Source organism: Cydia splendana, chromosome Z (genome assembly GCF_910591565.1).
Source record: "Cydia splendana chromosome Z, ilCydSple1.2, whole genome shotgun sequence".
In the NCBI taxonomy this organism is placed as follows: Eukaryota; Metazoa; Arthropoda; class Insecta; order Lepidoptera; family Tortricidae; genus Cydia; species Cydia splendana.
Genome location: NC_085987.1, coordinates 15337153 through 15355233, shown reverse-complemented (window position 1 = coordinate 15355233; position 18081 = coordinate 15337153). Strand labels below are relative to the sequence as shown.

The 18081-nt window shown below is 38.1% G+C and overlaps 1 protein-coding gene across 1 annotated transcript in view; it reads right to left on the bottom strand.

Moving 5' to 3' along the window:
- Positions 1-17822, bottom strand: part of LOC134804593 (sodium- and chloride-dependent neutral and basic amino acid transporter B(0+)-like) — a 34543-nt gene extending 16721 nt beyond the window's left edge. Inside the window, exons 1-7 of the mRNA XM_063777704.1 lie at positions 17704-17822; positions 11372-11549; positions 10586-10714; positions 10085-10211; positions 9595-9658; positions 9413-9501; positions 9028-9123 (exon numbers count right to left, since the gene is read on the bottom strand). Coding sequence (XP_063633774.1) covers positions 9028-9123; positions 9413-9501; positions 9595-9658; positions 10085-10211; positions 10586-10714; positions 11372-11549; positions 17704-17769 — 749 coding nt within the window. The 5' untranslated portion in view covers positions 17770-17822. The remainder of the gene's footprint in view (positions 1-9027; positions 9124-9412; positions 9502-9594; positions 9659-10084; positions 10212-10585; positions 10715-11371; positions 11550-17703) is intronic.
- Positions 17823-18081: the final 259 nt, after the last annotated feature.

The window sequence follows — 18081 nt, the reverse complement described above, 5'->3', positions numbered from 1 at the left end:
AAGTTGTTGACTGTCATGGTAGTATTTACTTGTGAGCGCTCAACGTGTCACAAATATCTTAACAGTCGCTATTCATTAATTTCTACACTTACAACAAGTCATTGATACCTTAGCTGTCAAAAAACCACTGGTATCTAAGCGGTCAACGTGTCAAATACATCTAAACAATATGGCAAAATAGACGTAGGTATGGTCGAATATAGAATGAAAAATAGCCATGCTAATTTCAGGTAAAGCGTTTTGACAATCATCGAAAGCAGTACAGTCTTGTCATCACATACATCTATCTCACGTTTTGCCTTTCAACCATTTGACAGGGGCCTCTCGGTCAACTTACTGCAAACTATTTCTTTTAGTAGAATCGTCAAAACGAATGACACATAGCGAAAGCTAACTGAAGCCGAATTTAGAGCCAATTGTCAAGGCACGTTGTGGTCTCAGTAACAGGCGTTTGCTTTTCAAAGCAGAGACCGCGGGTTCAAACCTAGAGATTACAGCTTTTTTTTTGGGTTTCATTTCTATTATTAATTTGTGTCTTCTGGTTTTATGTTAATTTCGCATTAGTTCATATAGTTTTTGAAGATATGTCACATGTAGCGTATGTACGACTTTCTAACAGGACGTTGTAGGTTTGAACCCGCAGTGGGCGTTCCTTAGATTACTCCTGTGCGGAATGCCATTTGATGTTTACTACTAGGTTATACTAACAATAAGTTCAAAGATATATATAACTCGGTATAGCTACTCTATCCTCTCTGCTAAGTTGTAAAAACAAAATTCGTCATTCCTATGGTCAACAGTTGCATATTACGTAATATGCATTGTCAGTAATGTTTTTATCGCATACATCTATAGAAGAGGAGGCACCTTTTGCGGATCATGAGTCCAACTAACAAAATAAAGAGAGGAGTTATAGTTGGATATGCCCCACCACCTTTACTGCCCGTGCTCCTCACGTGGGGCCACGGCTAGCCTCTATTACAAAGCCATAAGGTTTACATGTCAGATTGGGACAGTGAACGTGTTACGTTTCAATTCAATTATTTTCTCCTTAGTTCTTTGATCGATTCGGAGCATCGTATTTTAGTACTATACAGGGTGGCCCATTTAGATCGGTCAGTATGGGAAAATCTAAAACTATAAGACAGACACCGATGTCTTCTTAGGAACCATAAATATGTCATCGATTTTAGTAACTAGTAGTTCGCCCCGAACTGAGAACTCGCGGTTTGCCAAAAAATATATAGAGCGATTGACTTTGTTGCACCTTACCACTTACTCGTATAGTTCGACATAAACTAATAGAAAATAATTTTCAAGAAAAAAAAACTTACTTCTATGGGGGCCGGTGAAAGATTATTGTACATAGATGGTGCACTATGTAGAAAAAGAGGTAAAACCACCCACTTTTCTAGTAGGTAGCATTTCGTTTCTGTAAGGGTCGCAGTATTAGCCTCACGAACCCACTTCTCTGATAGCAGTTCGGTTCTGTGAGGATTGCACTTCGAACCTAACCAAAACCACTTTTCTAGTAGCATTTCGTTTCTGTAAGGCTCGCAGTTCTAACCTAACCTAACCCACTTTTTTTCGGTTTTGTGAGGATCGCAGTTCAAACCTAACCTAACCCACTTAACGGCGCGTGCGGTGCGGTGTACGGGAGTTTGAGCGGGAGGGACTAGTAAGATTGGCATCATTATACTTTATACCTACATTTTATGGTAGGTAATCATAGTGGTTTATTTAGCTTAGGTATCAGTGGTTTTCCGGGTCTAGGCCCGAGTCCAGGTCCGAATCCGGGTCCGTGTCCAGTTCCGGATCCAGGACCAGGTCCAGGTCGAGGTTAAGGTTTAGGTCTTGGTCCAGGTCGAAGTCCAGGTCCAAGTCCGGGTCCAGGGCCGGGTTCACGTCCAGAAAAGAGCCCGGGACCGGGTCAGGTCTGGCTCCAGGGCCAGCTCCGTCAAAATCAAAATTCGAAATCGCCAAACGTGTAGTTATTGAAGAGTTTTGTTCTGATCATCATCAGCAGTTCCACTTCATCAAATGCGAGAGTTTTTAATGTAAATTCTTGATTTTCTAATGGAAATACACAAATCTTTATACGCATACCTTTAAGATTTGAGGAGTTCCCTCGATTCCTCATGGATACCATCATCAGACCTCGAACTTGGGAAAAATGTGGCCTAAAAACTTAACTTGCTTAACAAACATAACGAAGAGGACAAATCGCCAAACGTGAACTATGCGTCGTTGAAGAGTTCTGTTCTGATCATCATCAGCAGTTCCACTTCATCAAATGCGACAGTTTTTAATAAAAATGCTTGATTTTCTGATGAGAATACAAAAATCTATATACGCATGCCTTTAAGATTTGAGGAGTTCCCTCGATTCCTCGTGGATCCCATCATCAGAACTCAAGCTTGACAAAAATGTGGCTTAAAAACTTAACTTGCTTAACAAACATAACGAAGAGGACAAATCGCCAAACGTGAACTATGCTTCATTGAAGAGTTCCGTTCTGATCATCATCAGCAGTTCCACTTCATCAAATGTCACTTTTTTTAATGTATATGCTTGATTTGTTGATAAATCACATAAATCACTATATGTATGCCTTTAAGATTTAAGGAGTTCCCTCGATTTCTTATGGATCCCATCATCAGAACTAGGTTTTGACAAAAACGGGACTAATCTGTATGCATATGTTGCAGTCAAAAGTGTGAACTGGTCAAAAGAACTTTTAACCGACAAAAACAGGCAAAACTGCTTTTGACTGAGCATGTTGGTCAAAAGTAGTTTTACCTGAAAATCATACCTATTTCTGGCAGCAGTTTCGTTTTTAGGGCCTAGCAAAAAAAAATAACCCTAACCTACCTATCTCTGGGAACAGTTTCGTTTTTAGGGCGTAGCAAAAAAAATAATCCTAACCTACCTATTTCTGCGAGTACTTTTGACTGATAGTAACAGTCACAATTACTATTAACCAATGATTTTCAGGTAAAACTACTTTTGACCAACATGCTCAGTCAAAAGCAGTTTTGCCTGTTTTTGTCGGTTAAAAGTTCTTTTGACCAGTTCACACTTTTGACTGCGACACATATACATACAATCAAAAAAAATATTTTCAAAATCGGTCCAGTAATGACGGAGATATGGAGTAACAAACATAAAAAAAATCACAATCGAATCTCCTCCTTTTGATTTGGAAGTCGGTTAGTAAATGAGGGCGCCACTTTCTACGTAGCTGTCACATTTTTGACGTAAAATGCTTACACATGGCAATAACTTATAGTCTGTCAAGTCATTTCCGTCGGTAGAAAAAAGCGGCTAAAAAATGTAGGCGCGAAGGATTATCGTCCCATACAAAATTTGAATATCGCGCCTTTTTCTACTGACAAACTTGTTTGACCGACTATAGTATTGGAAATTTTAGAGTTCCATTTTATTTAATCTCTACTATTTGAGGCGACAATGGATCAAAAATCGCGTGGATATATTACAAGGTCTGTGGAGCCCTTAACTGATAATGTATCTGTGGTAAGCCGAAATATTTCCTGTCAAATACCTATATTATGTTTATTTTTATCTTGCTAATTATTTCAAAATGATAAATTTAAAAACGATATTATAAAAGTGCAAGCCGAGCACTTTCATTTGATACCAAACTCGACCATACTTTCTTCCAAAAAGATGACCAGAATAGCAAGACCCCTCACAAATAGCTTTTTAGCCTTCTAAGCTCTTTTAGCTCAATAACCCATTGACCGAGCCTGCTCATAATTTAATGATTAAAATATAATGCCCTCAACTACACGTTTACCCAATTTCATTTAAATTAGAACAATTTTATTTAAATTCTTGAGTATCAAACTATCCTCTGATAGTTCAGCTTAAAACATCGAAATGCCGGAACGTGCCCCTAGCTAGCCGCGTGTCCCAAGTCGATTGTAAGAACTTCGTTCGCTTCGCTCGCTCGTTCGACAAGAAAAACTGCATTCATACATTAAAAAAAATGTATGTAAAATGTATTGAAAAAATGGTGCTTTTCGAAAACTTACTGAAATAAATTAAAGGATATGAAAACAATGCATTTTATTCATTTCAGACATCATATGTTTCATAGTAACATTTACTGCTTAACCCCTGGAACGCCGAACCGACAAACGTACTTGTACCCGTCAGATGCCTAGTGCCGGATCCGTCCCATCCCCCTCAAATGCCGGATAGGCTCGCGTACGTGCACCCGTCAACTGCCGCGATAAAAAAAAAGTGCTATTGTCAGCTATTGTGCAAATGATATAAAACTCTATTTGTAAGTGTTTAGATCTCAAAATTGTAAAAATATAATACAATAAATTTGGTGACTGATAAGGCACAAGGCAGTTGAGACACTTTGTACAGATCTGGGACTAGGCAGTTGACGGGTACAAAAATTGAAGACCCTCCGGCAGTTGACAGGACTGGTACGGATATGGCACTAGACGTGTGCGCCGCGCCGGCGCGCCGCCGCCGCCGGGCTTTTTTGCCACGCCGCCGCCGCCGATAAATGATCGGCGTGAAATCGGCGTGACCTTGAGTGTTGTTAATTAGCTATTCCAAGTTGGTATTTGGATTACAATATGTTTCTTTTTGTATTGTATATGTTACAGTTGTCAAATATACATCAATTATTAATTAAATGAAACAGAATAGCCAGTTGCACAAGTTATTTGACACACCAATTAAAGAGACTGAGTAATCCTAAGTATTCCCCGTCAAGAAAGATGAGGGAGCGATAATATGAAAAGAAGGATTGTTTCCATATACGAAGGCAGAATGCTCCGTCATGAAAACACTTACAATTAACTAGGCAACGAAAACACATGGCTCATGTACCTATAGTGGAGTCCAGCAAAAATCTGAGAACATTCATGTCCGAAAACTCTAGAGACCCTGAGTTTCCTAAATAAGTCGTGTGCCAATAATTGCGAGAAATAGAAAAAGAGAGAAAGAGTGACAACGCTGCAGATTCATTGTAAATCTGGCGATTAGCGCAAATGCTTGCCCCGCAGAAATGTGCAGGCTGGAAATGGCAACAAGAAATTCATCGAAATGGCGGCTCTTCTGGAGAAAATTCAAGATGAAAGTTTTAGAGAGGTCTTAAGATCAACCATTCCAAGACCAACGTAATGGTAGTAAGACAGGGCAAACATACTGCCAGTTACCGACGCACTCGGCGATTACGAAAAAGCGAGCTAGTTTATATAAGTATCTTGGTTTAATAAACAATGCCGGTGGTTGCATCGCCGAGATACGCCCCAGAGGCATGGCTAACCTCCACAAGATCTGGAAGAACAGAGGTATTCGACGTGCAACTAAAGTGCGCTTGGTACGAGCTGTCGTCTTTTCAATATTCCAGTATGGTTGCCGAATCATGGAGCCTCAAAAAGTGTGAAGTGGCAAAGGTTGGCGCTAGAAGCTACAGCTAGAAGAATAAATTCCTCCATTCTCAGAGAGCTCAATATCGACACTCAGCTCTTCACAACATGCTATGGGAGAACCTTTAGATTCATTGGACATATTATCCAACGCATGATGTCGAGAAACACATGCATTTAGACCGAATGAATGGCAAACGTGCTCGAGTTGGAACATCTGAGAGATGGACGAACGCTATGAAGAGGTCGGTCAGCTTGCGGCAGTTTGCACCGTACAGTCCACACGTCTTATGACCGCACGAAATGGAGACAAATTACATGTGGTCGCGATCCTCAGTAATAAGAAAACGAGAAAGAAGATACTAGAGATACGGATGGTTGTTTGGCCGGATACCGAATACTGGATATTCAGCCTGACCATCGGCCGAATATTCGGTATCCGGCCGCCGAATATTCGACCAGCGGAACTATATCTTCATTTTGGGTTTTCAGGTGCGCATTGTGCAGGTTTGACCTGTTTCCTAGTATACGTTCGCGCGGACTCATTGCTAGGTTCGAAATGAGTGCGCGTGCAAGTCAGTTGAATGTTTAAATTGTTTTAAAATAATAAATCCTTAAAATTTCTTAAATTCAAATTGTTTACTCCGAAATCAAGCAATGTCACTATCCGGTATCCGGTAAAAGGAAGCCATAGCATTGTGTCACTATGTCATGTGTCACTATGCCAAATTTTAAGGATATTTGGAGTGTGTTAAAGTACTACGTTTTTAAATAATACGATAAGCCATGGAAATCATGAGAAAATGGAGGGTTACCGATCGGATCGAATGTCATCGACCAGTTTACCCCTTAATGCAAGCTATTATACCTATCCTATATTGATTTACAAACCCTATTTTACTCACAGCCTACTGAAAACTATACGTAGTAACGTATAGTTCTCTAACCAGCAACCTGGATTGATCAAATTTTCAAGAAAAACAACTATTTAATGATTTTTCTTAAGAAACCTGAAAATCAAGGTCACGCCGATTTCACGCCGAAAACACGCCGCCGCCGCCGATTTTTTGGCAAACGCCGCCGCCGATATTTTTTTAATCGGCGCACACGTCTATATGGCACTAGGCGTCCCAAGGGTTAAGACCTACACAATCGATATCTAAATAGAAATAGTCTTTCTTAGTTTTATTTTTCAAAAAACGATCGGGGTTTGATTCCCGAGCTGAGTACACATTTTTTTAAATGTATAAATGCAGTTTTTCTTGTTACTAAAATCGATGACATGTTTCCTAAGAAGAGATCGGTGTATATCTTATAGCTTCAGATTTTCCCATACTGACCGATCTAAATGGGCCCCCCTGTATAGTATATATTTTAGTACAATAGGCGGGCTAAATAAATATATTAACATATATATGCTTTACGGTTTGGAAGAACGGCCGCCTATGACAGTTAAAATAAAAAACCGATCATTCTCGTAGAACCTACTTATTTATTGTCTAAGTTTGACACTTGACGATAAAATACTTCTTTAAGAAAGGAGGTGTCAATTCGTAGCTGCTACAGTATTTTTTTTAAACTTAAACAGATAAAATGTTGATGCTTAGTTACCATTGAAATAACAACTGCTTAGCAATTGGTGCCACCCTGGCTGCTGACGTACGTGATTGGCAGTGCGTGTAGGTATTAATGACAGCAGCTTGAATTTGAGTGCTTAGTTACCAGTGTTACCACTGACTTTCTAACCGTTATTGTCATTGTGATTAAATAAGGGTGTATGTGTTAAAGAAAAACTCAGAAGTTAAGATATATGTGACGAACTGAAAGCCTACGTGAAAATGACAACTTAGATGTCCTTATTTTTGTGACGATTGAAGTGTATATGTTTTCTTGGACACCTTGCCCGCTCAGGTATATCTGCTGCTGACTGTACATATTAAAAATATTTTAAACGGCTATAAAATAATCATATTTAAATATTTTTAAGCATAATAAAGAAAAAATTATAAACGGCAGTATTCTAAAAATAAAACTCTTTTAGACATTACATGTTTCGTATGCATTAGTGAAATAAATTAATCAATCCATAACTACCGCGGGCGGGACCACGGAAGAAAGAATGAGCGCGCCTCTTTGTTTTGTGCGCGGGACAATTTCAAGCCTTTGTCCTTTCAGTACAACTACATATTTATAGTAGGTTGAGTAAGGTCATTTATCATGCACTTTAGTGTCAGGCGATGCCGCTTGGCACGATTGTTCCTTAGTCAAATAAAGTTGATATGACCCGGTAGCCGGGAGAACGTACCATGCAGACCCCCCAAAAAGGGGGGGGTGAAAGGGTCGGCTCCCCAGGTCCAATCTATGCTATATTCCTTCCTAGTCTTAGCAACTAGGGCAAGTTATATATCATTTTCGTATAATTTAGGGACGGAGAATTCATTTTCGAAATAATTATTATACCTTTCCATACAAAAAAATATATTTTTATGCAAAAAATGAAAATGTTATGTATTTTTTTGTGACAATTTTGGATGTTACAATCACAGTGTGGAGATTTGCACTAAATAAAAAATGGGACGATGTAGCCCATGTATTCTTTATTCTAAAACAATGTCACTTTATAGTAGGCATTCATACATTTTTTCGTAATAAAAAAATAATTTATAGCGCGTGGCGGTTACGATTTCCATACAAATGGAACTATGGCCAAATTCACAGATTTAAAATGATTACTAAAACACTGAATTTGGCATTTTAAAAGTTTTGAAGATATGAAGCTGAAATTTTCAACATCAATTAAATGCGACAGATTTACGTTTAAGATAAAATAAAATTTTATAAAATCAACCCTTAAGGGGGGGGGGGAATGGGGGGGAGAAAGATTGTATGGAAGAAAAATTAAAACAACAAATTTCTACCAAAAAAGGGCAAAAACGCACAGAAAAATAATTAAAACATTATATTTAAACTTTTAAAACTCCAAATATCAGTGTTTTAGTAAACATTTTTAATCTTTGATTTTGGGCATAGTTCCATTTGTATGGAAATCGTTACCGCCGATTTTTTATTACGAAAAAATATATGAATGCTTACTACAAAGTGATATTTTTCTGAATAAAGAATACATGGGCTACATCGTCCAATTTTTTATTTAGTGCAAATCGCCACACTGTGATTGTAACATCCAAAGTTGTCACAAAAAATTACATTACGTTTTCATTTTTTGTACAATTTTTTTTTTGTATGGAAAGGTATTATAATTATTTCGAAAATGAATTCTCCGTCCCTAAATTATACGAAAGTGATATATAACTTGCCCTAGTTGCTAAGACTAGGAAGGAATATAGCATAGATTGGACCTGGCGAGCCGACCCTTTCACCCCCCCTTTTTGGGGGGTCTGCATGGTACGATCTCCCGGCTACTGGGCCAGACCAACTTTGTTTGACCTAAGGAACAATCGTGCCAAACGGCATCGCCTGAGACTAAAGTGCATGCTGTTCCATACATTTGTGTTCCTTACTAAACCTACTATTACAACTGCATGAAATAAGATCTTTTTGAGCAAGTGTGATAAAAGTTTTATAGCGGTTACTTATATATACGAGCACTTACTAAAAGTAATTGTAAGGAGGAGGACTATAAAAAAAAGGATATGATCCAGGATATGTCTCGTTGCATTTTAGTAATTCGAACTTCATTTCTTTTGAGCTGAAAATAGTTATATTTGTTTTAGGTACAAGGGAGTAAAGTTGTTGTTTAATCCTTCGTGCCAATAATACCCAAGCAAATAAAATATTCCGAAATTGAACCACGAGTGTAGCGATTGGTTCGAAAAGTGAAGCGTTGCGAGTGTTTCACGAGAGGGTTAAACAAACTTTGCTCTCGGTGAAACACAAAAATTTTCACGACATCATTGTAAGAAAGGGATAAAACATAATTTTACTAAATCAGGCCCGTAAAGTTCTATGAATAAGGGGTAAGTATATGTATCTAACACCTTTCTTCTCCTCGCCAGGCACGAAAGCGCAACCCCACGGTTGTGTATCTACACATTTTACTGTTTTCATTGCACTCCATAAACCGCCTCTGTAAATGTTATCATTGTTATCAATAATTTATTAGCAATTACTGCTATGTGATTTTAACCCTTCTAAAGTTCAAAGTCAAATACTTACTTACCCCCGAAAGCGCATAGACTGAAGTATTTTCTATCGTTGGTTTATACGGTTGTAAGTCCCAATTTCTAAAATCAAGTTATATATATATATATATGATAAATTAAGTACCTAATAAGCATAAATTTAAGATTTAACGTTACCTAATACCTACTCATTTAATAAAATAAGGTTGTAATTAAAGTTGATATTACCAAACATGCGACGTTGTTTTTATGCGGCGAACGATTCAGTGTAATTAATTTGCACACATAGCCACACCATTATTGAATTATTTAGAATATTGAAAATAACAAATATGTAATAACTTTTGGCTTTTTTCCTGAATTTTGTTACATTATTCCTGAGAAAATAGAGCTACAAAAAATGTACATCTACCTAATCTAGCTGTGCTCTCTTTACAAGTTCGAAACTGAATTATCACTGTATAACTAAGCTACAAAATGCTCTATTAGAAATGTTCTTACAAATGTGTTTACGAGTAAGTAACGCACCTGCAATAAGTAAAGGGTAATGTAGAATCTGACATCGAGTAAACCACGTAAAGCATGGTTATCGCAGCCATGGCACAATAGTTGATTGCACGTACAACAGAGGTGATGCACATTGCCAAGCCAATACCTACACAGCGATACAAAATTTAGGTTTATATTACTGACGAAGGGTCGGTTGCACCAACCCGTATGTCATCGTTAAAACGTGTGCTATTTGGCATGGCATGTACTTAATACTAAACTTATTGTACTTATGGGGTACTTCATAGTTTACAGTCGTCCGTCAATAGTCGTTGGTGAACTGGCCCTAAGTTGGCAGTAGGTATATACTGTTGTGGAAGTGGAACACGATTTTAGCCTGACAAGTTTCATTAATTCTACAGTGGGAAATGACTAAATATTTAATCGAGGAAGGGGACGTAAAGTCCTCTAGGGCGGGCTTGTAAAGGGGAATGTTATAAAGGGGAATATTATTAAGTATGTGGTAGTGGTAGGCCTTACCATCGAGCATAGGAACAACGCGGAAGGCGCGCCCCGGGCCGCTGATGCTCCACTGGCCGAGATACACCTCAAAGTGCCGCAGCGGGTTGGCTAGGACCACGACCGCCACCACCAAGAACAGGTAGTACACTGTGCAGTCACAAGTTTTTGTTACTTTTTTTTCACGTTACACAGATGTGATAAGTTTGTTAAGTTAGATAGGTACCTAAATTTAAAAGTAATCATATTATAATCAATAGGTTTCGATAACATTCTGTGCAGAGAGCGTACGCATTGGAGGGTCTGCCACCTCCTCTCCTTGAGACCTGAAACCGGATTTAGGTTCTCTTAGTGCCAATAAGGGGCACCTGTGCTGCCCCTAGTTACATTTCATACACGCTTCCTGTAGTGTCACAGAATAAATAATAGTACTAGGTACAGAAGACTCACTCTCTAACAAAACGCGTCTGTTACGATCAGCACAGATATGGCCGCTAGGTGGCGACAGCGCCACGCGCTGGCTTTCCCAAAAATTGGTGTGGAACGGATTTACTTTTAGCTACCTGTAGCAAAGCGACGAAATCGCGGAGTGAGCCACGCCTGGTAGTGTGTTTAATTATAATTTATAGCTTTAATTCGCGGGGTTTTTTAAACGATATTCCTTTACTTATAGCAAGTACCTATGCGTTTAAACGAAATCGATCGTCGAAGGCAACGGTGACGAAATAGTACCTAGTTAAAGAATGTCAAAATGTAAGGTTATATCCGCCATGGTGGGTAGGTAAACTAATAAATTATAATACGAACACAGGCCGGTGGTGAGCGCGGGTCCTACGACCCGACAGTGCATGGTGAGGCAGGAGGAAAGCGCAAGCGCGCTGAGCCGCAGGCGCCGTCGCCCGCGGTCGCGCCGCGGCGCCGTGCCTGCCGCCATGTCCATGCCAGGTACGTTCGATGTCGACCATTCCACCGACCACTCGCTTTGCTAATATATATATACAATAATTATTTAAAACAATTTTTAGACTACTCCTAGTAGTGCTGATTGAGTGCGACGATTTTAGTTACCACAATGTCACTTGGTATGTTGTTTGTAGTTTGATAGTCAACTACTACTATATAGTAGGTTGAGTAAGGCCATTTCTCATGCACTTTAGTCTCAGGCGATGCCGCTTGGCACGATTGTTCCTTAGGTCAAACAAAGCTGATTTGCTCCGGTAGCCGGGAGATCGTACCATGCAGACCCCCCAAAAAGGGGGGGTGAAAGGGTCGGCTCCCCAGGTCCAATCTATGCTATATTCCTTCCTAGTCTTAGCAACTAGGGCAAGTTATATATCATTTTCGTATAATTTAGGGACGGGGAATTCATTTTCGAAATAATTATTATACCTTTCCATACAAAAAAATATATTTTTGTACAAAAAAAGGAAATTATATGTAATTTTTTGTGAGAATTTTGGATGTTACAATCACAGTGTAGCGATTTGCACTAAATAAAAAATTGGACGATGTAGCCCATGTATTCTTTATTCAGAAAAATATCACTTTATAGTAGGCATTGATAATTTTTTCGTAATAAAATAATAATTTATAGCGCGTGGCGGTAACGATTTCCATACAAATGGAATTATGCCCAAAGTCAAAGATTAAAAATGTTTACTAAAACACTGAATTTGGCATTTTAAAAGTTTAAATATATTGTCTTAATTTTTTTTCCATGCGTTTTTGCCCTTATTTGCTATAAATTTGTTGTTTTTATTTTTATTCCATACAAACTATCTCCCCCCCATTTCCCCCCTTAAGGGTAGATATTTTTAAATTTGTTTTTATAACTAATTTATACCTTTTGTAATTAATCGATGTTCAAACTTTCAGGTTAAACTGTTCAGTAGTTTAGGATTTACATGTGTTTGAGCTAAAGACATTTTATTTCATTATATCCCATACATTATAATATCTAACAAAACTCTGCTTACTTCCAGACATCATACAATCTAAACCCCCCAATACAACCATTTCCAGTCGCCGTTACGACGCGGTGTAGACACATCTTGTGTCGACACCGTCTGTTTCGGTCACAATTCCAGTCGCAGAGTCGTCGCCGCGCCGTGTCGACACAGTTACCAGAAATGGGGAAGGGTCGACACATGACACAAAGTGACATAAAGTGTGGTCACCGTGTGCACACATTGTTACGAGTTTGCGACTACTTTATGCCAAAATCATTCGTTCATTCGTTCATTTTGTTCCTGTCAAATGGAAACTGTCAGATGGAAAAATACTTAAATAAAAATAAGTGACATTAATACGCCATCTCTAAAACGGATTACAAGACGTAATTATATATTGTTTGCATTTATATTACAATAGGACTTAAATTATTATGGGGAATTAAACTGCTCGAGTGATGTGATAAACTAAGTATAATATAATCAACGCGCCACCACATTGTTTTAGTTTAGCCGCCAATGAAATTGTTTACTTCTCAGTGCCTGTGTTCATAACTATATTATTTGATGCATTTTTAGTACTTCGTTGCGTTTACTATACTTAAATAACAGAAATAACGCTTTACATACTACTAAACTTGTTAATTATGATGTATAAATATGGTTTAAGGCTGAGAAATATTGCGGTCACAAAGTAGTTGAAGTTTCGACTTTGTGTCGACTCTGTGTAGACACATGACACGCGCTGTCAAAAGTAATAACAAAGTTACTGGATTTGCAAAATGGCTCCTTGTGTTCATTCGTTTTCAGCTGGTTTTCAGATATTCTCAAAGTGTAAGAGCCATGCCGTGGTCAGAGATGAGGGCATTAATCGACTAACTGTTTATTCGACTAATTAATGGAATAAAAAAAGTTAATCCTCAAATTTTAATCGAGATTAATTTAGTCGACCTAACATAGATTGAAATTGAATTAATCTGAATATTAATCGAATAAATTATCGATTAAATCTCGATTGAAAGTTGACAGGGGGACATTTTTGTACGTAAATGGAATAGGATTTGCATGTAAATATTTCCCACCTTTTCGGGGCGGGGACAAATGGGAACACACAATTTTTGGATGTATTCCCATTTATTCCCGCAGGGAACAGATGGAATAGGATTTGCATGTAAATATTTCCCATTTTTTCCCACCTTATCGGGGCGGGGACAAATGGGAACACAATTTTTGGATGTATTTGCATTAAAACATGTATTCCCATTTATTTCCGCAGGGAACAGATGGAATAGGATTTGCATGTAAATATTTCCCATTTTTTCCTACCTTATCGGGGTGGGGACAAATGGGAACACAATTTTTGATGTTTTCCCATTTATCCCCACAGGAAACAGATGGAATAGGATTTGCATGTAAATATATCCCATTTTTTCCCACCTTATTGGGGTGGGGACAAATAGGAACACAATTTATGGATGTATTCCCATTTATCCCCGCAGGGAACAGATGGAATAGGATTTTAAAGTAAATATTTCCCATTTTTCCCACCTTATCGGGGTGGGGACAAATGGGAACACACAATTTTCGGATGTAATCCCATATATCCCCGCAGGGAACAGATGACATAGGATTTGCATGTAAATATTTCCCATTTTTCCCCACCTTATCGGGGTGGGGACAAATGGGAACACACAATTATCTGATGTATTCCCATTTGTCCCCGCCAGGAACAGATGGAATAGGCGTTGCATATAAATATTTTTTTCACACTATTTTCAGATGTATTCCCAGTTGTCTACGACGGGAACTGAGGGAATAGGCGCTGCATATAATACGTACCCATTTGTCTCCGCATCACGTAGGGCGGGAACAAATAGGAATACACCAGTAATGAGTTTATTCCCATTTGTTCCCGCGAAAAACATATCAGACATCTTGGAATCCAAAATGGTCATCATTTTCGAATTCTGCACTCCCTATAAAACCTATAAAACGATATCCATGACGACTTTTATGACAAAGTGCACGGCAGACATCTTCGATTTCAAACTGGTCATCATTTTCGAAATCGGCACTTCCTAAAACCTAGAAAACGATATTCATGACGACTTTTATGACAAAATATGTAGCCGCCATCTTGGATTATAAAATGATCATCATTTTCGAATTCTGCACTCCCTAAAACCTATAAATCGACATCCGTGACGACGCAAGTTATCTTTATTTTCAGATCCATCCAATTGCTACAGAATACAAAGGACACAAAAAGGAGCAAGGAGGTAATGAAACAAGCAAAAATACGATGATTCCTCGACGCAATTGGGTGAATCTTAAATTGTGTCCAGATTTTTTTGTCATAAAAGTTTTTATTTTTCACATATAACTCTCACAAGTTCCGTGACATTTCGACCTTGTAATTTTTTAAATGTTTTTGTTTATCTATGAGGATCTCACTAGAATAATATAATCAAGGTATGTTTATGCTTGATGATTGAAATAGTAACTCAAAAAATATATACTTGTGTCTTCCCATTACTGCCGAAGACTTTTATTTTTCCTTTTCCTTCTACACAAGTTAGGCCAAGTAATAAGAATTTAGGGCTCTCAATTTTATCTTAACTTCTACATCAGTAAAGCTACGAGGCCATGTTTGGTATCGTTTTCGTATAAATTTAGGTATGGTATCACATTGACACCATTCCGAAGTAAAAACATATAAACTTATTAAAATACTTTCTTTTGTGTTAGTCGGACTCGCGTATTAAGGGTTCCGTACATTAAGTCCGACTCGCGCTTGACTGCACATTTCTAATAGGTTTTTTGGGTATATAATTTGTTTACCTTACATGTCCGTCTTTGGGTCCCTAATTTACATATATGTACCAAATTTCAACTTAATTTGGTCCAGTAGTTTCCGAGAAAATAGGCTGTGACAGACGGACAGACATACAGACGCACGAGTGATCCTATAAGGGTTCCGTTTTTTCCTTTTGAGGTACGGAACCCTAAAAAGATTTTTTTTTAATTTTGTGGAATGGTGTCAATGTGATACCATAAATGGATTCAGCACCCCAGATTTATATGAAAACGATACCAAACACGGCCTAGTACCTTCACTGATGTAGATATATCAAGATAAAATTGAGAGCCCTAAATAAACTTTCAAGAGCGGATATCTCAAAAACTATTCAACATATCAAAAAATTGACTGAATAAACTTGTAACAAATTAAATTAACTTTCATTTTGTATAAGTGGCCATGTCGCTAAGATGCATAGTTTCCGAGATATAATCGAAAAACCGGAAAATGGGACCTTCAAAGCCCCCTGTCTCCCCCCCGCTCAAGGGCTACGGCCGGGGACTTTTGATATGTTCACCTCCTAACTTGTCCAAACCAAGTCAAAAATTGTGTTCCGAGCATTTCCCTCTACAACTTTTTTGAGCATTTGTTGCCTGACCTAAGTAGCGTAAGTATTGCATTTCGTTAAAAACTTTTCTGTAAAAGGTTGACGGGTGTTGGGTGTTTATATGGTTTTGGTCGATTATTATCATTTGCATCGCCCATGATGACTTACTAGAATTACGAGCACACGAGACACTAATAGTAGTTTGACAAACCTTGGTTTTCAAGAGGTATTTTATATTGACATTTGCTGTCACAAATTTGCTGTCAGATTTAGTCGCAAACCGCACGCAAAGTGCACACAATGTGTCGACACCTTGTTACGGAAATGTGTACACACGGCGACGGCACTTTGTTTCGAAACAATTCTAGACACATTGTGTGGACTCTGTTACGACACATCTGACATTTAGTTACCACTTTGATGATTCTGCGACTGGAATGGTTATATGGGCCCTGAAGATATGAAGCTGAAATTTTCAACATCAATTAAATGCGACAGGTTTAAGTTTAAGATAAGATAAAATTTTATAAAATCAACCCTTAAGCCCCCCCTTAAGGGTTGATTTTATAAAATGGGGGGAGAAAGTTTGTATGGAAGAAAAATAAAAACAACAAATTTGTACCAAAAAAGGGCAAAAACGCATAGAAAAATTATTAAAACATTATATTTAAACTTTTAAAATGCCAAATTCAGTGTTTTAGTAAACATTTTTAATCTTTGACTTTGGCCATAGTTCCATTTGTATGGATATCGTTACCGCCACGCGCTACATATTATTTTTTTATTACGAAAAAATGTATGAATGCCTACTATAAAGTGATATTTTTCTGAATAAAGAATAGATGGGCTATATCGTCCAATTTTTTATTTAGTGCAAATCGCCAAACTGTGATTGTAACATCCAAAATTGTCATAAAAAATTACATAACATTTTCATTTTTTGTACTAAAATATATTGTTTTGTATGGAAAGGTATAATAATTATTTCGAAAATGAATTCCCCGTCCCTAAATTATACGAAAATGATATATAACTTGCCCTAGTTGCTAAGACTAGGATGGAATATAGCATAGATTGGACCTGGGGAGCCGACCCTTTCACCCCCCCTTTTTGGGGGGTCTGCATGGTACGATCTCCCGGCTACCGGGCCAGATCAACTTTGTTTGATCTAAGGAACAATCGTGCCAAGCGGCATCGCCTGAGACTAAAGTGCATACTGTTCCATACATTTGTGTTCCTTACTAAACCTACTTGTTCCATACATTTGTGTTCCTTACTAAACCTACTATACATATATAGTACTTACTACTTGCATTGGCGGCGCGTCCTACATAATAGCCGACGGTCAACTCTGAGCTAGGTTGGCCTGCTAAGGTATCTATAATATCTACAATTAAATATGTACATATATTATTGTATGTGCTGTAACATAAGCAACAGACTTTTGGTACCTATTCAAGTTTCGTATCCGATTAGAGCGCTTCCCACCCGCCAAGTAGTTAATGATTATTTACTACCATTGAACTATTGTGACTACATATGGAACCGGCACAGAGAACCTGTATTTTGCGTCACGAGTTGTTGTTGTAGACATCAAACCATAGAAGCGGAGCGTGAATCTCGCGACCTAAACACGTAAGCGCCATGAATTTTACGGCGCTTACGACGTTTTGGTCGCGTGGTACAGGTAGCGATTACGATACATGGCAAGTAGCGTTACTAGAATGCTAACATTCAATACAAGGTTGGGGCATGCAAAAATATTAAATTGTGTATAACTTACATTGTCTCTATTGTCGAATGTAAGAATTGTGTCCATGGAATTACGGTAAGGTAGCCTTTGTGCCATTATTACTAATTTTGAGATTATCGCAACGCCAAAACGATCCAAATAATGTAATGTCAGTGTCATTTTAAAGGTATTTTTCACATAACATTCACATGTCAGGTTCAAGAGTCGGTAAACAGCAAAGAGTTCTTTGTTGTTTAACCGCACGTGCTAATATTGATACTCGAGCAAGCGAAAGATTCCAAAATTGAACCACGAGCGTAGCGAGTGGATCGAAAAATGAAATCGTGAGCGTTGCGAGGGTTTCAAAGCACGAGGGTTAAACAAATTTTGCCAACGAGTGAAACACAAATTATTTCACCACACCAACAC